This window comes from Herpailurus yagouaroundi, unplaced genomic scaffold, assembly GCF_014898765.1.
Source record: "Herpailurus yagouaroundi ecotype Mexico unplaced genomic scaffold, PumYag 139, whole genome shotgun sequence".
Lineage (NCBI taxonomy): Eukaryota > Metazoa > Chordata > Mammalia > Carnivora > Felidae > Herpailurus > Herpailurus yagouaroundi.
This window is the reverse complement of record NW_024412394.1, coordinates 83977620-84000062: the sequence shown is the minus strand read 5'-3', so window position 1 is coordinate 84000062 and position 22443 is coordinate 83977620. Positions and strand designations below refer to the sequence as shown.

At 37.4% G+C, this 22443-nt stretch overlaps 1 protein-coding gene across 1 annotated transcript in view; it reads left to right on the top strand.

Annotated features, from left to right (window-relative positions):
* Positions 1-16554, top strand: part of THEMIS (thymocyte selection associated) — a 186072-nt gene extending 169518 nt beyond the window's left edge. Inside the window, exons 5-6 of the mRNA XM_040474585.1 lie at positions 4019-4166; positions 16002-16554. Of these exons, the coding sequence (XP_040330519.1) occupies positions 4019-4166; positions 16002-16033 (180 nt within the window). The 3' untranslated portion in view covers positions 16034-16554. The remainder of the gene's footprint in view (positions 1-4018; positions 4167-16001) is intronic.
* Positions 16555-22443: the final 5889 nt, after the last annotated feature.

Genomic DNA, 22443 nt, shown 5'->3' with positions numbered 1-22443 from the left:
CCACCCAGGCGCCCCGGTATTAGAGACTTTAAGGCAAAGAAAGGGAGTGACTAGACATGTCAAGTGCTGCTGAAGGCTAAAGCAGGATCAAGTCGGACAGATGGAAGTTTTCAAACTGGGATGGATGCTATGTAGAAAAAAAGGGGAAATGAGCCTTGGACGCTGGTGGATATAGAGAAAGTAGAACGATCAATGGAGCCCAGGTTCCAATGAGGTCCAAGAATTGTCCTGGTGGAAAAAACAGTGTTGGAGATGGGAGCTTGGCTTGAGTACAGACAATAAAAGATAGGAGATTAGGTGAGGGAGGAAGACACTTAGTGATTTTGGAGGGGGAAAAGGTTATTATGACAGGTTTCAGGTGTGGCTCTGGAAGTGAAAGTCTAAGGGAGAGAAATGGAAAGTTCATTCATAATAAGGAGATCCAGTCGGTGTTGAATAGAATGTCTTCGTAAATATGAACATCATCCAGGATCATGGGAATGGAAGGAAAAACAATAATCCCGTCTTTTTTTATGAAGAATGGATTGTGACTAGAGATTGGTAGATGGATGATACCAACAAGAAGGGAGATGGTGCCTACCTAGCTGGCAGGAATATCAAAGCAGTGGGGATTTTTAGCAAGGAGGTAAGGGTGCAGTGGACAGTACTATGGCAAGAATATCAACTTGAGGCTATCTAGGGGCACCTGGGTGGCTCAGTCGGTTAAGCGTCCGGCTTCAGCTCAGGTCATGATCTAACACTCCGTGAGATCGAGTCCTGCGTTAGGCTCTGTGCTGACAGCTCAGAGCCTGGAGCCTGCTTCAGATTCTGTGTCTCCCTCTCTCTCTCTGACCCTCCCCCATTCATGCTCTGTCTCTCTCTGTCTCAACAATAAACATTAAAAAAAAAAAAAGAATATCAACTTGAGGCTGTCTAGAGTGTGGAGGAATAAGCAGCATCTTCATTTGTAGGAGAAGTGCTATCCTCAATGGAGAATGGAATTTTAGTCAAGGTAGGGAGGTAGTGACAATGTTCTAAAAGAAAGTTGAATATGTAGTGAAAACTGCAAACTATGGAGCAAAGTTCTGAAGGCATCTGAGAGAATCTGAGAGATAAGAAGGAAGAGAAAGAGGAAGGGATTGATGCTTAATGGAAGGCATTTGGGCAATGAAAAATGGAGCATTGTGGAGATTTTTTGAAGCAGAAAATTAGTACCTGTGGATGGTTTGAAAAGCCAGGAACTGGAGGGAGAGACTGACTTTAAGTAAACAAGGTTGAGAGAACACAGCAGGATCAACAGTTTAAGACACATCTAACTCCTTTTACGTTAGGACTAGGGAATAGGAACCAGACTGTAACAAGTAAAAAAAAGGAGAGGTTGAAAACTTGACATGGCTCCACTAGAGGAGACCAGTGTGGGGACTGCCTTTATTTAGCAAAGTGGGGTTCTTAATTATTGAAATGCTAATGTATTTATAAAATGCTCAATCTGCCAGAGATTTGCACCAAGATGCACCAGACCTGTGCAATACTTGACCCATTATGATCAAATGGTCAGCCTTGATCTGCTCAGCCTTTCATGTTACAGGTTTCAGGTTTCAGAAATTTATTTAAGTTTTGTGTTTCTTCTTTGAAATCTGGTTATAATTCACATAATTTTCATGAATTTTTACATTTGTCCCTCAATATTTTAATAATATTGATTGAATTTGGAATGAAAAAACAAGAAGCCACATTTCTTCTTTATCCTAGTTTATTACTCAATACTGAAAAACTATGATTTAATAGTCATTGAATGAATATATTTTCCAAAGGCATCTAATATCAAAAATACTTAAATTCTAGTTTAATCTGCTTCTTTTCAAAGCTATGGGCCAATACAAACTATGTGACAAGCCTGACAACAAATTTAAAAATTCGGGGCGCCTGGGTGGCGCAGTCGGCTAAGCGTCCGACTTCAGCCAGGTCACGATCTCGCGGTCCGTGAGTTCGAGCCCCGCGTCGGGCTCTGGGCTGATGGCTCAGAGCCTGGAGCCTGTTTCCGATTCTGTGTCTCCCTCTCTCTCTGCCCCTCCCCCGTTCATGCTCTGTCTCTCTCTGTCCCAAAAATAAATAAACGTTGAAAAAAAAAATTAAAAAAATAAAAAAATAAATAAAAAAAATAAAAATTCATACTGACTTAAATTTTTCTGGGCTGTGGATGAGTCAAATATAAACAGGTGTAGCAGTTTCATTTTGGCCAATACCGACATTCAAATGCTGATCTTTTGAGTTGTCCCCCATAGGATCACCTGGATCCCATCTTTTGTTAGTAGAGAAGGAATTTGAGAATTATCTACAAATGACTTACCGCACTCTATTTTAATTCTCCACTTAAACAATTTAAGAAATTATGTTGGAACAATTTAAAGTCTGAAACTATGTCATATTTACATTTGTATTCTCATGCTGTACCCAGTATCTGGGATTCTATAGATAAATTGGATATATCATTTATCTATGGCCACACAATGCTGCATACTCACCAGCAAAATCTAATGCATATAGCCAAACCACATTTATTTAGTCCACGAAACTGTGGAGTTCAGCTGACCTGATCAAGGCTGGTTCACCCAAATGTCTGGGTTTCTACTGGCTGTTGGTTGTCTCAGCTCTGATGATTGGGGTAACCTGACTTTACTCTCTGTGCCACTCAACCCCCAGTAGGCTAGTCTAAGCATGTATTCATGGAGTAGTGAAAGGACAAGAATGAGCAAAGCCAATTGTGGAACTATCTTTCAAGTCTCTGTGTCGCATGCGTCAATATCCTGTTGATCCAGAAGTCACATGGACAAGTCAAAAGTCAAAGTAGAAGGACATGGCAAAATTACATGAAGGACATGGATACAGAGAGAGGTGAAGAAATGGGGCCATCAATGTAACCAATCCACCACATTAAATGGATAAATGAACAAATGGATTGCACAGTGGTGTGAAAAGCACTGGACTAAGGGTTGGGAGACGTATCCCTGAGGCTCGGCACCATTCATTCTGTTTATTTGGGTTAATTATTTAATCATGATGGACCCTAATTTCCTGATTGGCCTTTTCCAAGCTTTAAAAGCCTTTAATTTGAGCTTTTGATAAAGCTTTTGATAAACTTAATGCTGTACACAGTCTGCGCGAGGAACTTAAGGAAAATTGTTCATTATCCTATCCCTTAGTGAACCAAAGTGGCTAATGTGGATGGCCAATGTTGACTGGCTAATTTTGACTCTATGAATCTTTGAATATTATGTAACCATGTTTAAACTGAAAACCCTCTAGTCTGAATTTGAATATGGTTCAAAGTGCTGAAAGTTCAGTTTCCTGTTTAGGTCTCTAGTTTTTGCTCCTATCTGATGATTCTTTTGAAGCATACAATATGTCAGTATTACATCAAACACTGTGACATCTCTTATATGTGGGAGGTGTTTTAGGGTCCATTGATGTTGTGCCTTAATAATTCATTGTTAGGAGGAATTATTATTCTTAAATTGAGTAGAGAAGCTTTGTCAAGTTTGCATAGTGCTGATAAAAATATGAGTTAATTTAAAGTAGATGCTATGATTTGTTTTACATAAAGGCCACAGGTAATGCAGAAATGAAACCTGCTCTTCATTATACAATATGTGATTATGTAACACATTGTGAAATGCTGTAGAATTTAACTCTAAGAATAAAAACTGAGTGAAAATGTGTTAAATGAGAAATATCTTATAAACTTTACAAGAAGAAAATGATGTACACAAACAGGATTTGAAGATGATTTTCTGAGTCTCAGATGACTTCTTATTCTAGTCACTCAGATTGCCTAAAAAATTCCACACGTAGATTACCAAAATATATTGATGAAAATGTAATTTGTAACTCACTTTGACATTTCGAATGTTCTGATTCAGATATACAGACATAACTTGCCATATGATAAATGTTTATCCTTGTCATATCTCTGGGAAGCATTTATTTTGGACTGATAATTTACTTGTGAAATCAATCATTCTGGCCTGTGTCATTTCAGAGTCTCCATGTAGACAAGAAACTGCACTCAAATCAAGCTGGCCTGGATTCAAAAGTACCAGTTGGTTGTCAAAATGATTCGGCCGATCTGGAGAAAGAGAAAAGCAAGAGTGGGGCAACTGTCGTAGCAGCCACCAACGTAACCACAGGTTAGTTAAGCCACGTGACAATGGTTTTAATTGCCCACATGACAAATGCATAATTTACAGATTGTTACTACCACTTTGCTTGGAATATGTGGCTCTCTCAAAGTGACTGCCTGAATTGCAAATCTCATTGAGATGTAGTTTTAAGTGCAGCGTAATATTAGACACTCACAATAAGTCTGTTCATTGTTCTTTTTTATTTTTTATTTCTATTTTATTCTCTTCATTTATGGTTTTCATGGCCAAGGATGTGTTTTAAGATTGCTTGTATTATCATGACAATAATATTTTTAAATTTTTGCTAGAATTAACAAGAGGATTAATGGCTTCAGAAGAGGTTATAGCAACTGAGATGTCTTTAATTTAAAGATGTGTCAAAGAAGTAACCTAATGTATATGTGAATTATGATGGTTTTGTTTCTAGGGGTGATGATCTGATATTTTTCATCTCTACTAAAAGCAAAACAAGAACAAATGGACTTGTGGAGAAGTTGATAGCATTGCTACTAACTTCCATATTGTAGAAATCTGGGATGAGTTAGCAAGGGAAATGAGAATTTTCTTTCTTGGCAATATTTTAGACACACCAAAGCAGCTCAATTTCTATTACACTTTATCTTTGAAACTTCACATTTCGTTTGTAGGAAAATGGAAACGGTAATTATTCTTAAGCATATGGTTTGTTCCTTTCCCTTCCGTATTTGGTTTTGTAGCTAGCGCTCCTTTTTTTCTCCAAGGGCATGTAAAAGTCAAAATACTAGATATAACGTCTCTGAAGTGTTTCTGCTCAAACTCTGTCTGTACAATCTGGGTTCTTTCATGTAGTTAGCTTACTGACTTTTGACACTCCTATAAAAATATCCCATAGAGCTTTTCTTATTGCCTTTTCATTGACTCTTGCCGACTGATAAAAATGAAATTCTGTGAAGGGCTTTGAAAACCATGCATATTGCAATTCCTGCAAATTTCAAATACTAATCAAGCATGACTATAAAAGAAACAACTACTGCAATGAATATTGCAGTATATTGAGTCTCAAGCCATTACTAATTCATTGAAAACTTTTTGCCCCTTAAGATTATGGATCCTACAAAATACCAGATAACAAAATTCCCAAGATCAAAGTTTATGTTTCAATCATTGGAAAACTTATCTGATCTACCCCTGTGTGTACCTCTTCCTGGGATGGCACTGGACAGCCCCAGCTTTGCACCCTGCATGAATAGTGCAGAATATGTCACAGACCCGGGCAGCACCTGCTTTGAAGATGTCGCCTCTAAGTGATGGCTTAAGAAAAAAGAACACCTGGAATTAAAGTAGTGTTTTTAAGCAAGTGAGACTCCTAACTTTATTTAAGAACGGTAAACTGACCTCTCCTTACTTAGGTTAATTTCAACATACATTTATTTAGAAATTGTTTAGTCCGCTCATCTGGGAAATATCTTCATTTGCTTTCCCATCTGTAATTACAATCAATTACAGAATAAGCTGTCTTCACTATGAATTAAAGTGTATGACAATTCCATATGTAAAAATACAAAAGTTAGGTAACACAGAAATATAATTCTTCAAATTCCATTTTATCTTCTGTAATATATGTCTCTCTATTTGGGAAAAAAAAAGACTCACTGGATCTCTACTTAATATTTACCATATACCAGAGATAGCTCATCTCTGAGTATCCAGAAGCCACCACGGAGATCAGGACAAGCAGATGATACCCTTTCCGAACTTTCCCCTCTTTTTAGTGCTTCGACAGAAGTCAGTAATTTCCTAAATTCTCTTTGGTAAGAATGGCAGTTTTAGAGTCTTTTGTAGCACATCACAGACAAAAGCAAAAACAAAAGCAAAAATCTTATGAAGACAGGGGTGCTGCTTCTCCCAGTTTGCTCCTTTTGGACACCCAAATCTTGTTCTTCCACTTAGATGAAGTGGAACCAATTCAAATATGTATCTAATCGTTATGCTAAAAGGAATTCTTTATTTTAGATTTGAACGTAAATAATGAGAAGATTTGCTGTGAATGGCTGAATGCACATCGTGTGATGAAAGTTTGCACTGCTGCAGCCAGGGGAGCAATAAATTCTACCTCAGGAGCCGTGCTGCCCGGCCTGGCTCTTCTTCCCTAAGCAGCCAATGTAAATGCTTCCCCCAGTCTCCTGCATGACCTTCTTCTGTGGGTCCTTGACTCACTCTGGTTGCTTGGCAGGTTGGCAATGCCCACGTCTTATTTTAGGAACTTTGTTATTAAGCCTGTACATAGGTTTGTCCATAAATTACTAAAAGAACAGTCCTCTAAAAGTGGGATGATTAAGTGCTTAACCTTTGGAGTCTGAACTCAGACTGTTGGGTTTAAATCTTGGCTCCCACTTGCTAGCTGTGTACCATGAGCAATTTGTTAATGTCTCTAGCTCTTTATTTGTAAAACTGAATTAATAATAGGGCTACACCATAGGCTATTTTGGAGACTATATTCGATGAAATAGGTTAAAGGTGGTATAAGACATAATAAACTCCAATTGAATCATAGCTATTATAACTAACTTTTTCATCCTTATGAGTTGATCACTAAGAAAAACTTTGGTTCCAGACAGTGTCTTTTGCAAAGCGCTGGCTGTGACCACCTGTTGTGGCTCTTGTGGTTTCTGAGTTTCTGCTGGCACCTTTTTTCCTTCGAAGAATGTATCCTCCTGGGAAATTCATGGCTCCTATGAATCCCATGTGCCTGGGAGTCAATTGGAAACCTTCTTTGGAGATGAGACACTGACTCCTCTGAGTCCAAGATATAGTGCAACTCTGCAGGGACAGGAAAGCCCTGACCCTCCCTAATGGACATCTTCCCCATCTTAGGTCAGCTGCAATAGCTCAGGAAGAGCACAGGACTTCACTGTTTATTCAGTTAAAGTGCTATTTTTGGTAGGCGACGTGTGTTAAGTACAAATGTTTGTTTTAAGCTATTTGTTTCATGTCTAGTTCCCTGGGTGGGCTTGCATGTGGAACATTTATTGGGAGTGCTCTTGGGAATGACACATATGGCAGAGAAACAAAAGGAGGTCTAGGCAGAGGGGGAAATTGAGTCATAATACAGTCACAACAGAGACCTTAGCTGTTCCCACCGGAAGGCCTGGAGCTGGTATGGCTCTTCAGAGTTGTCCTGTTTTGGGATGAGGGGCCAGGTCTTTATCAGTCATTGGATATCGAGGCTTCAAAGAAGGGGGCAGGACTGTGGGTAAGGTGGCTTCCTTCAGCCAAGGACAAAGTCATTTGGTATCAGAAGATGATCATTTAGTTGTGAAAAGGATCTGGCTATAATGTAGGTCAACTCATTAATTGCAGAGATTGCTTGTGGTGATCCGACTGGCTGAACAAAGATTTCCTCCTTCTGTGTCTCTCTAGAAACTGCACTCTTTGCCAGAAAGGATAATCTTTTAAATATGCCTATTTGTTTTTGCCCTGCATAAATGTGCTCTACTGAGCAAATTCTATATTCTCCTGAACAAAGCTATCAATTGGAATGTCCTTTCTTTTGAAGCTTCAGTTATGTTCTTCTAATTATTCCTCCATCTTTACATTAAATTCATGCCACAACTCATCTTACATAATAAATTCAACTTGTCAAGGAGTGAGAAGACCCCCTAGGTCAGAAAACAAAAAGCAGGTATCCTAAGGTCTAGTTCCAGTTCTGCCATACCCAGATGTCTTGCCCTTCACAGGCCATTTCATTTTTCTGAGTTATAGTTTCCTTACCAAAAGAGGAGGTACACCAAGAAATCTCTGTGCCCTGTCAATGCTGAAAGTATGAGATTCTGTGGCCTATTCTGATATCATAGAGCATGCAGCTTTGGTCACCTGTAAGCAAAAGTCACATAGAAGTGATTCACCACATGTAGGAACCTACATATTGTGGTCAATTAAACAGGGGAAAGAAAACAAGCTCCGTGGAAAAAAAACTCATCACTGAAGTCAAGGTAGAAGCTACAGATGAAGAATGGATCTATCGGAAAATAAATAAATTTTTATATTGAGCTTTAATTTAACCTTAACATTTGATCTCAACTTCAGATTTTACTTGTATTATGAGAAATGAAACATGAGGCAGTTATCTATCGGGACTACTTTGAGAGTTAGATAAAGTTGGTGTTCTGTATTAACGACCTGGACTGAAGAATGACTGAAAACATGCTATCAAGAGATAGTACTTTAGATATCATAAAACATATTTCCGTTTCTCAATTTGAATAAAGGAACACTTCAGTAATTCAGTGTTATTGTAAGTAGTGTGTAATTCTAAGCACAATAATTACCCTTACTCCAAAGACTGGAAAATCTGTTATATAAAATATTGGACAATTTTATTTATTTATTTATTTATTTATTTATTCCATGAAAGACGCCTACTTGCTTATCTTTTCTCTAAATTTTATTTAAATCTAAGTTAATTAACACATAGTGTAATAATGGTTTCAGAAGTAGAACCCAGTGATTCATTATTTACATATAACACTCAGTGCTCATCCCAATAAGTGTCCTCCTTAATGCCCATCGCCCATTTAGCCCATCCTCCTCCCTCCTCCTCACCAGCAACCCTGTTTATTCTTTGTATTTAAGAGTCTCTTAGGGGCGCCTGAGTGGCTCAGTCGGTTGAGCGTCTGACTTCAGTTCAGGTCATGATCTCACGGTCTGTGAGTTCGAGCCCTGCGTCTGGCTCTGTGCTGACAGCTCAGAGCCTGGAGCCTGTTTCAGATTCTGTGTCTCCCCCTCTCTCTGCCCCTCCCCCACTCGTGCTCTGTCTCTCTGTCTCAAAAATAAATAAAAAAACATTTAAAAAAAAAAGTCTCTTATGGTTTGCCTCCCTCTCTGTTTTTATCTTATTTTTCCTTCCCTTCCCCTATGTTCATCTGTTTTGTTCCTGTAATTTCAAACTGGTAATCAAAAAATCTGGTATATCATTCATCCTTCTATTTAACATCAGTGCAGATTTTTCATAATATAAACAAAACAAGGACACCGGTATGATTCCTCTGACATTTCCAGGGAATACTATCTGAGTTTGGAAGTACTGACAGCCTAAAGTGAAATGTTGTAAGATTGCTCTTCATTTTATAGCAACCCATTTCCCTCTTCTCGGAAGGTTTAAATGTTTAAGAATATGCTGGAAGGAGAACCCACAGTCATTTCATTCTTTCAACAGTTTTGAAATATCATTTCCTATTAGGCAGTTGTGTGAGTACTGACAGCCTTGCCCCTCATCTTCCCCAGAGATTAATTTATTTCCTGCAGTGTTTTCTCTTTGCGGAAAATCTGACTCGTCAGCCTTCACCAATGGGAAATCTCATCAGCAGAATGTTAATTGTAAAAGCAAAATCATATACCATATTGAAAGGGAAAAGCAGTTCTCTAGGCAATGCAACCCTTTTCTTTTCTTTTCTTTTCTTTTCTTTTCTTTTCTTTTCTTTTCTTCTCACTCCATTCTCTCCTCAATCTGTGGCTGGACAGGAACATTAACCACTGGGGAAACATTGTGCAAGATGGTGAGTTATAGAGGGCAATATTCAAGCTTCGCAACCAGACAGACCCAAGGCTGAACTCTTATTTGAATGAATGTCACATTTTCTTGTGATTTTGTTTCTTTATCTGTAAAATGAGAATAAAAATACCTGCCTCACATGAAATTGTGTAATGAGACTGGCACAGAGGATACACTAAAATATTATTATTATTATAGGGTCAATCAACAGTCTTTGTTTAGCACTATATTGATTGCTGTGGCATCATATTTAACCATGTGAGTACACCAAGGAATCTGTTAGAGATTTGAAGAAATATATCTTCTAGCTGTTAGTTGTCAGGAGTGTTAGACCAAGATAGATTATTGAGATAGCCTGTTTGAAGTCTTGTCTTCCACTCCATTTCCTTTTTCTTCTCATTTCCACTCATATAGATTTCACAATGCTTGCTAAACACTCAGTAACTTGTTGTTTTTTTCACCAGTAAATTATTTAGGTACAAAAAGGTTCTTTGCTAATAGTTTTAGATCTATCTATTAGGACTGTACATTGCATTTGAGTTATATTTTACAAAATTATTTTCTCTGAAATAAAAATTATCAATTTATATTTGATTCAGTCTCAGAAATAAAACTTTGGTGAATTAAATCTTGAAATTAAGAAGATAATAATATACTAGAAAGTAGAGATGAAGTTGAGAAATACTAGATGAAAAATCAAAATCAGGTTTTAAGCCGAGAATAATGTTTTTTGTACTATGATTATGATTAACAGATCCATTTAAGTAAATGAAGTTTTTTTTCTTGTTTCCCCCATGTTTTTTTGTGATTTGAGTGTGACACTAGAAAGAGCAATCAAAGCATTAGATGATCAAGTGAAAAAAGGAGATGTCATGGTGTAAACTCCTAACAACTGTGACCTAACAACTAAGCTACATGCATGGTGTCCAACTTACAATAGGTGATATTCTTTCATGTGGCAAAATAATAGTTTTCTCCAGACTGAGGACAGTATCTTCACTTGTGTAGAACAGGAGCCTGAATCTGTGTGGTGACCTCTGCCTTTGACTTTTATGGAGTCATGCACAAATCATCAATTGATCCTTTTTAATGGTAAAGGCTTTTTTTTAACTATAGAATTTACTTCTAAATAATATACTTTTGAGTCTTTCCCTAATTCTCTGAAAATCCTCATAAATAACTTTCAATCTTATCATTTTAAATTTCCTTTCTCCTTTTTTTTTTCTAAACATGTTTCTTGTTGGCACATGAGAATCTTTCTTTTATCCATTATTTCGTACCAATTCTAGTTCTTGTTTTATTAAAGAAACGTTTTTTATTCTGACCAATGAACAAAGTAAAGGAAAAAGGAACAGTTGACAGTAACTTTCAAAACTTATTGCAGTGATTCTCTTAAGTTCTTGCACATAAAAAAGTCACTTTATGAGCATCTTAAAAATACATATTCTTGGGGGAAAATACATATTCTTGGAATCTGCTGTCTAGAGCAAGATGGGCAAACTGGCAGTGAGTCGGTCAGCCTGTCCCATTGTCTGTTTTTGTATGCCCATGAGCTAAGAATATTTGTTATTTCATTTTTAAATGTTAGAAAAAGACAACGAAAAAATATTTTTTGTGACATGGAAATTACATGAAATTCAAATTTCAATGTCTATATAACATTGTATTGCAACAACAGCCACACTCATTCATTTAATATTGCCCGAGTGATTTTGACAGAAACCATATGCAAAGCCTAAAATATTTACTCTCTGATCCTTTAGAATGAAAGTTTTCTAACCTCTGCTCTAAACAGTCTAATTCAGTAGTTCTCAGGTAGAAACTAGGAATCTATTTTGACGTATATTTTATGTGACTGTGAGGCAGGAGGTTCTTTGGAACACATTTTGAAAAACAATGCAGTGGAAGAATTATGGACAACTTTTCTCTTCTCACTCATCACACTCATTTTATCAGCAAATCCTACTGGTTTTATCCTCAAGCAATATCTAGAATACGACTATTTATTTTTACCATGTTTACTGTTGTCAACCTAATCCAAGTCATCATCATTTCTTTTTTGGATTCTTGTATTGGCTTCCTAGTCAGTCTGCTTCTTTCTTTCTTTCTTTCTTTCTTTCTTTCTTTCTTTCTTTCTTCTTTCTTTCTTTCTTTCTTTCTTTCTTTCTTTCTTTCTTTCTTTCTTTCCAGAGCACATGTGTGGGGCAGGGGCAAAGAGACGGAGAGAGAGAGAATCCCAAGCAGGCTTCTCACTCTCAGTGTAGAGCCCAATGTGGGGCTCAAACCCATGAACGGCGAAATCTTGACCCGAGCTAAAGTCAAGAGTCAAACATTTAACTAACTGAGCCACCCAGGTGCCCCAGTCTGCTTCTGCCCTTGCCTCATGCTGTCCATTGTCAACACAGCAGCCAAGAGTGCATGTGTGAAAACCTTAGTCAGATCATGTAACTCCTTTCCTCAAAACCCTCCAATGGCCTCTCTACTTCTCCTCCTTTGTCACTATCTAGCTACTTTGGCCTCCCAACTGTTTCTCTGAAACTCTAGTGTGCTGCATCCTCAACACCTACACAGACTGTTTTCTCCAAATGGCATAATCTTCCCCCAGAGAGTGACGGACTTTGAGGTTTGTCTTCGGTCAGTCTTTCCTTAACCATTGGCTTCTTAGTGATCCCTTCTGTAAACACTTTATTTAAAATTAAAACCTTCCTGTATGGGGCTGCCTATCTCCCTGGTGCCATCCAACATGTTATATACACCTTACTTTTTTATTTTGACCAGGGGTCACCTTCCCCACATGAGGGCACCATAGAGGCAGGGATTTTTATCGGTTTGCTCTATCCTTAGATTCTAAAAGAGTGCTGACTCTCTTGATAATTATTTCTTGAACAAAGAAATGAGCCCCAGATTCCCATTTTGGGCTTGATGGACAATGTGTGACAACTATGAAACATTTCTTGTGTGCAAAAATAGTTGCCATGAGTATAAATATAAGACTCACCCCTAAAAAAATGATGAAATATGATGATAGGAAGAAATACAGCAGCTATTTCAATCTCAGCCAATAACTTAATTACAGAAGGTCCTAAGGAAAGTAGAGGTTAGATACAGATATGAAAATGGGTAAATGGATGAAAATCCAGTTGAAAATCTTGAGAAGAGATTCCAGGAAGCCACATTTCACAGTTGAGCTGCCTCCTCTAAGAAGTAGTTGTGCTTTCTGCAGGTTCTACTGTTCATCATCAGCTTGAGCAATTTGAGGAGACTGGATCCCAAAGTTTCCCAAAGGGAAAATGAGCAGGGTGTGACTAGCAGTGGTTCAAATTCACTCCTTAGGAAGCATCAGCATTAGAAGATAATGTAAAGCAATTTTAGATAAACTTGAATTTGAACTTGATTCCTCTAAACTAAAAGGAAATGGATGTTTTTCTTTCACCTTAATCTTCTCATTCAAAAAATTCATCTGATTTTACATATATAAAGCTTTATTGTGTGGATTGAATAATAGGTTATTCTTACAAAGATGTAGATTTTAACTACTAAAGAATACTTTTTAGAGAGAAAAACAAAACAAGACTGCATTGTTTACCTGTTCTTCTATGGATGAAGTGTTTGGCTTGATCTCCAAGGGGTGTACATGATTCTACATCCCTCAGTTAATTTAGTCATTTAAGTAAATGTGAATTCAAAAGCCATCAGTGAATATTCAATTCAGTGTAAGAAACATCACCTCCATATAAAGTTTGTGACATTTCCAAAAGGAATGGTTGATGAATGCCAAAAGAGTTGAAGCTTTTAAATCAGTTTGAATTTTAAAACCTAAACAATTTTCAGAAAAGTCAGTTCCTGTACATTTTGAGATTCTATTCAATGTGAGATCTGCTCTGTCAACTTGAACTGGCCACAAGAACCCAAGTGTTGTTTGAGGTGTTCTCGTGCTGGATGGAAGATTGGGCTCGATCAGGGAAAGGCAACTTGTAAGGTCCCCTCCAAACTAAGATTATTTAAATCCTATTATTTTATACTGAGATAATCTGATTATTCTAATTCCCTCACCTCCCATTTTTCTGCTTAACTATGTACTATCTTAAATCAGTTTATTGACAAGGGAGAATGAGACTAATAACTGTCAAGATGACAGATTGAACTTTCAGACTACAGGCTTATAAATAGTTTTATGTGAATATGAGATGGTAATAACAGGTAATACTTCTGTAGCACTTTACATTGTACAAAGCACTTGCAGATCCATTATTTCGTTTGATATTTCCTCACCTCTATGATTCAGTTATTACTATCACAACTCATTCCTTGATAGAGAAATGGAATTCAGAGATTCCTCCAGACACACAGTCCATAAGTCTTAGACTCAGGAATCAGACCTCGTTCTTCAGATTCCCTTTCTTTATATCACAATATATTGATCTCATTTGCCCTTGTCCCCTTCTTCCTACAAGGAAAGCAATACTGTGAGGGAGAAATAATGTTGCTATCCCTTTTTACAGATAAAGATAGTAGGTGATAGAAGTGGGAATTAAATCTGGGCATACTGCCTAAAAAGCTGTGTTCCTTCATCTATAATGTATATTTGACAGTGTGTAGTTTTATTGCTGTTTGAGATGTGAGGAAGACCTAAAAATCTAAAGGTAGAAGTTGGGACTGGCGGGTGATGAGAAAGAATGAAATCATAAGCGCATGGAATCCAGGCTTTCTCTCATTAGGCCACTTGACTACCCCATCCCACCCCCTACCCTCAGCTCCCCGCCCCAGTTAGCATTGAGAGATGTTGATGCAGGAACATAAATTGAGGCTTCCAGAGAAATTAGCATGATGTGTGGAGAAATTCCACTTCTTTCTGCTTTGACATCTCCTTTCTTCTTTCCCAGTTAGTCTGTGAGCTCCTCAGATGTCACAAAACTATACTTTGTCTTTATATTTCACACATGTAATAAAAATAGCTAACAGTTGGTGAGACAGTGAACCTCTTTAGTGTTAAATGTAAAACTCTTTGCATCTATTACCTAATTTAATCTTTGTCATAACCCTGTAAAATAGGAATTATTAACCCTTACCCCTTCTTCTTTTTAAACATGAAGAAATGAAGCACATAAAGGCTAGGTAACTTCCTTAAGGTTATACAGCTAGTATGTGGAAGGAAGGAAGGAAGGAAGGAAGAAAAGGAAGGGAGGGAGGGAAGAGGAAGGAGAAGGAGGAGGGAGAGGGAGGAGAAGGAGAAAAGAGGGGAGAGAAAAGAGAAGGGGAGGGAGAGAGGAAGAGATGGAAAGAAGGGAAAAAACAAGAGGAAAAAGACAGGGAGGGAGAAGAAAAGAAGGAAATGGAGGGGGAAAGAGAGGAAGGAAGGGAAGGAGGGAAGGAAGGGAAGAAGTCATAGGCTAATGAGAGCTCAGAGTCAAGAACCTTGAAGTGTTCCTCTTCAGGGCCACATGGCTAGCACTCAACAGATCACTAGTACAATGCAGGTATGGGAGAGCAAAAGAGATGACAGGTTTTCTGTACCTCTTGACCATTATAGTGGATGCTAGTAGAATTTTTTTAAACCTCCCAGCCCCCATGCTCCCCAAAGCCCTAATGGAAAGGCATGAAGTGTCTTGCCTGAACATAGAATCCCTACTGTGGTATAGCTTGCTTTACTTGAGGGCTTGATACAGTGTTATTTTGCGTTAATGGAAAATCTGTATGTGCTCCTCAGAAACAGTAAATCATTCTGCTTACGCTTGGGACCTGGTACTTTTTCTTCAGTTTAACATTTATAGGTACTCTTTTCCCCCTGTGCAGTCTTTGGAACTCCACTAGGTTTGGGTTCCATTCTGTAGGCCTCGTGTCACAGCCGAGGCAATGGGTCTGCAATCGGACACTTTCAGAGCACAATCAAGCTTCAGTCTCTTACTAGCTGTGTGATTGCTGGGCAAGTCTCTTCACTGTGGATTCAGTGGTTTGTTGTTGTTGTTTTTACCTTACATAGCCTGTATAATAGAGATTTTCTAAACTAAAATGCAAAGAAAAGCACTTTGTAAACTGAAAAACACTTTACACACTTAAGGTATTGTCTCCTACCTCATAGAAATATGTATCTTGTTCCTGAAGAGCTTATATTTCTTCCTTGTCTTATTTTGTTTTTTGGTTGGCTTTTTGTTTGTTTGTTTGCCTCCTCTTGTTTTGCTTCTAATTATTTTCCCAAAAACATATATGCATGTGAGTATACTATAAACAGTATTTGAAAGCACGTAGTTTCTTTCCTGGCTATTTCCAATACACATTTCTGATGAACCCTTCTTATTTTTCTTTACTTATAGAAATCTCCAAAAGTAAAAAACATCAAAAGTAATGAGATGCGACTGAAGCCACCTGGGCAGTGAACATAAATGTTGCAATGGAAAAGTAATTTTAGCCTTCAAGCCGAAAACAACTATTCCCCAACAGACTTCAGAAGAAACTTGACTGGCCATGGCAAAGGAAAAACACAACCTTAAAAGTTTTAACAGATAATACTTAAAGAGAAACCTATGATATGGAATTCACATAATCTATTCTGTTGTGCCAAAATCTGTATATATGGTTTTATTGTTACTTAGGACATATTTATTTAATGTGCACACACTTTCTGTGATTCCTGTTTCCCCTGCCAACCATGAGTCAATTGAAAATGAATTTTATATTTCAGTTTCTAGGTGAACCAGTTGAAAATATGTTGAAAGCCCACCCAATATTTTCAGGGTTTCAGAATTTGGTTTCTTTCTAGAATTTTTCTAGAATTATCATCATTCCTGCTAAAAATAACTTAAAAAATAATTATATCTGAGAGTGATTTAAAATACCCAAGTTTCGGGGCGCCTGGGTGGCTTGGTCGGTTAAGCGTCCGACTTCGGCTCAGGTCATGATCTCGCGGTCCGTGAGTTCGAGCCCCGCGTCGGCTCTGTGCTGACAGCTCAGAGCCTGAAGCCTATTTCAGATTCTGTGTCTCCCTCTCTCTCTGCCCCTCCCCTGTTCATGCTCTGTCTCTCTCTGTCTCAAAAATAAATAAACGTTAAAAACAAAATTTTTTTTTAAATAATAAAATACCCAAGTTTCTTATCTGATTCCCTGGGAGCTGTGAAAATGAATTTGACTTCACATTTTCAGTTTGTTTATAAATAAGTTTGTTTGAGGCTTAGCCCCCAAAGCTATCATGAGTCACAGGAATTTTCTATAACTTTCTCCCCTCCCTCCTAACAACCAGAGTTCATGACTACAATATCACCAAAGATCAGATAATATGCTTTATTATTTTATGTACTGTATACTAGATAACCCTTTAGATGAATGCTTGTTAGGATTATAGTAAAACCATTTCATTTATGTATCATTATGTACTGAGTATACAGGGACATATTATTTTGCCTCTAATAAAATGAAGAGACAGAGAAGTTATCTTGTTAGTTACACAGGAATTTAATGGCAAGCTTTGGACTTTGTTCATAGGTCATACTCTATACAAAAACTGTTAGTTAATCTCGTATATCATAATTATTTTCTATTGGGTATAACAATTATTCATTGGTTTAATACCAAGGAGTCTCTGAAGACAACAAATCATGAAACATCTCTTCAACAGAAAAAAAAAAAAAACCCTACAGTAAGAGATCTTTCACACAATGCTTTATTGATAAACTGATATAGCTTACTTCTTCTTACCTTTTTTTTTTTCTTTTTAAGTGGAACTGAATCCTGATTTCCAATACCCTAAAGACTGTTTTAGTGACTTCATGTGATGCTACAGTTGGTTATTTACAACTTCTGAAATTTTCTGAGAAGGTTTCACTTCTATTTATGTTGCTGGTTTATGCCCATAAGAACAAGAACTTTGCAAAAAGCTTATGTCCTCACCTTTGATTATTGAATTCCACAGAAAGTCCCTTCTCACTTCATCGATGTTGGCAAACTCATAAAACTCACAGACCAATTTTCTATTTTTCAAATAGTAATGAATAATTAGTGGTTTTTATTTGCTATATGAGAACAATTAAGTTAGTACTTTTAGTCAGTACAATTCTTTGATTAGAAAATCAAGACAATGCATGTCTTAGTTTGGTTATAAACTATCAAGGTCTTTCTAGTGGAAATCATATATAAACATCTCTAACAATACAAATCCTTATAGGTACTATGCTTCCAGCTCTGTTGCTATTAAAAAGTGTTAATCAACTTCATGTTCATCTATGGAAGATTTTGGAAGGTTGGAAATAAATTTTCTAATTTTAATTTGTATTTGTGTGTGTGTGTGTCCTTTGTCATGTTTAACTGTGGAATAACTATCTTCCTATAACAACTAAGTTAAAATTTTTAACTAGAACTGAAACCAGTTGTTCACTAGTGAGAAGAAGGCCGCCTGTGTTAAAGAAGCCAGGAGAATAGAGATACTGTCCTCCTGCCCCTGTCTGCCACAACCAGGGACCTGTAACGATGGTCCCAGTGACATTTCACAGTATGGTCAGGCTGTATGGATAGCTGCCAAGATTTCCAATTATGAATGTTACCGTCTTCCTAATTAAATCAGGTAAACAGTTTGGGGAAGGAGATGGAAAGGAGTGAGAAATGGAAAAAGGAAAATGTTCTTTTTTGAGATGTGTTCGGCTCTTAAAACCAGGACTTTAATATAAAAAGTGTTTGTTTTAAGATCAAAGTCAACATTAATGAGACTTCTGGATGTTTATCCAAAGGCTTAAGATACAAGTTACTTCTAAAAGAAAGAGGATATATAAAATTCGTAGGAATATATCTCAATAAGCTGGAACACTAAAAACTGAATCTAGTAGAATGAAAGTATTCTTCTGATGTTGCCACAGAAATATTTCCACAATTTTATCATTTCTACTGCTTCTACTTGCACTAACCCTGTCACCATTCTCCTATTCTTGCTAACATTCAATCTATTCTTAATGAAGTAGCTAGCATGAAGCTTTTTAAAACATATTTTATTTCATGCCACATTGCTTCCCACCTCATTCAGAGTAAAGGCCAAAATTGCTAAAATGATTTACAAAATCCTACATGATTTACTGCTGTCACCTCTCTGGCCTCTTCTCACTCACTGAGCTCAAGCCATGCTGGCCTCCCCACTGCCCATCAAACATGGCCGGACGGTCTTGATTCAAGGCCTTTGCATTTGCTTTCGCTCCACAGGAAGTAGTTTTGCCCAGATATTCCTCAGGTTCTGTACAAATGCCTGCCCTGAACACACTGTCTCAAACTATCACCTCAACCCCACCTGGTTCTTCCTATCTCTTTCCACATTTTATTTTATTTTCTCCCTAAGGATTGATTCTGTCTAATACACTATATATCCTCAAATCTTTGAGGATGGCACTGATTTCTGCCAATACACTTATGATATGATTTATTTTATGTTCAGTATGTTGGTCATAAGAAAGTGAAGAAGGGATTCAAGAGATTCAACTCAGCTTTAATTTTTAATTTTTTTAAATATGAAATTCATTGTCAAATTGACAATACAACACCCAATGCTCATCCCAACAGGTGCCCTCCTCAATGCCCATCACCTCCCACCCCCCATCAACCATCAGTTTATTCTCAGTTTTTAAGAGTCTCTTATGGTTTGGCTTTCTCCCTCTCTAGCTCTTTTTTTTTCCTTCCCCTCCCCCATGGTTAAGTTTCTCAGGATCCACATAAGAGTGAAAACATATGGTATCTGTCTTTCTCTGTATGATTTATTTCACTTAGGATAACACTCTCCAGTTCCATCCACGTTGCTACAAAAGGCCATATTTCATTTCTTCTCATTGCCAAGTAGTATTCCATTGTATATATAAACCACAATTTATCCATTCATCAGTTGATGGACATTTAGGCTCTTTCCATAATTTGGCTATTGTTGAAAGTGCTGCTATAAACATTGGGGTACAAGTGCCCCTAATTTTTAACTTTTATTTTTGAGAGAGAGAGAGAGAAAGAGAGCGTGAGTGGGGGAGGGGCAGAGAAAGAGGGGGACACAGAATTCGAAGCGGGATCCAGGCTCCGAACTGTCAGCTCACAGCTTGACATGGGACTTGAACTCACAGACAGTGAGATCATGACCTGAGCTGAAGTCAGACGCTTAACCGACTGAGCCACCCAGGAGCCCCTCAACTCAGCTTTTTCTGCTATAATAGGTCTGTGGACTTTCTCCACAGACCAAGGGATCACTGCTATGGTTCTAAGAGCCAGTCTGTATGTCTGTTTTGATTATAATTTGAGAACTGAGGGAATGACCACTGGTAGTGTCTGTGGAACCAGTAAACTTACTGTGGGATAGACTTGGCCTGGAAGACTCTATTTATTATTTGACCTACTTTATGAAAGGATAAAATCAAGCACTGTGTGCATGACGGTTAACTATTGTTTATTACATATTCTGTCATTAAGGTACTGAAGCCTCACTAAAGAATGGGATCTCACTACATACCCCTTTAGGTGACTAGAAAGATACTTAAGCTGAGACTTAAGTCTCTGTGGCTTCCCTATCCCTCTGTGACTGACACTCTTAACATCTTCTTGTCCCTTCTTACAGCAGTGCAATGTTTGGGCACATGAGATGCTGCACCGGGGTGTCTGAAGCCCCCAAGGTTATCTTGCTCTGCATAGTGCTCCTGTTCTCTCCCCTTTATTAAAACTAAATAAACTTGATGCAAGGTGAGCCTGTTTTGTCTTGTACATTTGATTGACAACCGGAAAGTGAAACTCATTTTAGTGGTCTTTGCAAGAGTACTTTGCAAGAGTACAAAGGAAACATAAAAATACTAGAAACAAAAAATACAATATATTTTTTTAAAGTTGGGCACAACAGAAGAGAAAGTCGATGAGTCGGTAAACTTTAAGTTATCACTCAGGAGGCATCAAATAAAAACAAGAGAAAATATAAAAGAGATGTTAAAAGATGTTGAGATGTGTTTCAGAAGACACACATTGAAATTGAGAGAACGGTGCCAGGCTGAAGTGAGGCAATGTTCAGAGATGATATGTGAAAACTCTGGAATTGATAAATGATACTGAGTCTCAGATTTCAAAAGTCTAGCATATCTCAAGAAAGACAAAAAAGTAATTTCCCAACACATCATATTATAGTATAATTTGAGAAGATGGATACGAAGATAAGGCTATGGTAATAATTTGGAAAACAGTAGACTTCTAACGTCAAAACAGAAGCTGGAAGCCAGGATGCAAGGGGAAACACTCTCAAGAACTGTAAACCAAATTAAATAATTAAAAAAAATAAGAATAAAGACTCTTACACATAACCAAAAACAGACAGGATTTGCAGTAACCTGAATTCTCAGTACCAGACTATATGAAGGATGTAGTCTAAGAAAGAAAATATATTCAGGAATAAAATCTGAGAATCAGGAAGGAATGGTATATTAAAAGAAAATTTACAGAATGGGAGAGATATATCACATATATACATCCAACATAAGAATTATATTCAGAATATATAAATAACTCCAAACAATCATTAAGTAAAATGCAGACAACCCAGTTTTCAGAGAAGATAAAGGACTTAAGCAGGCATTTCACATACTAGGATATCCAAATGGATAATGAGAATATGTAAATGTGCTCAAAATCACAGCAGTCTTTAGGAAAATGCAAATTAAAGCCACAATGACATATACCATTACAAATCCACCAGATGGCTATTTTTTTTTTAAATGAAAAGAACAAGTTTTGAAGAAAGTGTGGAGCAATCAGAACTCACACATATTGCTTGTGGGAGTTTGATATATTTACTTTGGCAACTGCTGTACCTACTAAAGCTAAGCATATACCTACCCATGACCCAGAATTTCCACTCTTAGGTGTAAATCCACCAAAGCTTAATACATTAGCCTACCAATAAGTCATGTACAAAGATGTTTGTACCAGCCTTATTCATACTAGCTCCAGATTGGAAACACTCCATGCCCATGACCTGTAGAATAGACAAATTGTGGAAAATGAGGCAGCAACAACATGAGTGCAATGATCCATGCAACAACCTGAATATATTTCAAAACCATAACGTGAATGATAAAAGTCAGAAGCAAAAATAGTATATGCTGCATGATTCCGTTTATATTAATTTTAAGAATAGGCAATACTGCCTTATATTAATAGAAGGAAGCCTACCGTTTGCATTTGGGTTTGACTGGGAGGATGTACAATAGAGCTTTCTAGGGTACTAGAAATGTTACATATCTTAATCTGTTATCTGGTTACATGGAGATGCATGTAGATATAAAGTCAGCGAACTTTATATTTAACAGTTGCGCACTTCACTGCATGGGTTTGATAAAACAAGAGAATGATAAGAACAAGTTTCAGAATAATTTTAACCCCAGGGTAAAAGTTGAAGAGGGATTGGGACGGGAACCTAAGGGCCTTCAAGTATATTGGTAACGTTCTACTTCTTACGCTTGTTGGTGGATCTGTGGATGCTTTCTACTCTTTATATGTACTTACACGGTATGTATATTATATCATATTATATATAGGTTTTTGTGTATGTGAAATATTTTCTAATCAATATAAGAAAAATGATACAAAGAAAACACTGCTATTTGACTTGGCCAACAGAGGAAGTAAAGATTTGGCAAACCTTCGTCAAAGTATACATTATAGTCCTCCGCGAGCGCACTATCGTATGTAATGTTAGTAAGCGCATACTTTTGCTTTGCTCTTGCTCAACTACTCTGTTAGGAGGCATATAGTTTTATCTTGCTGGAA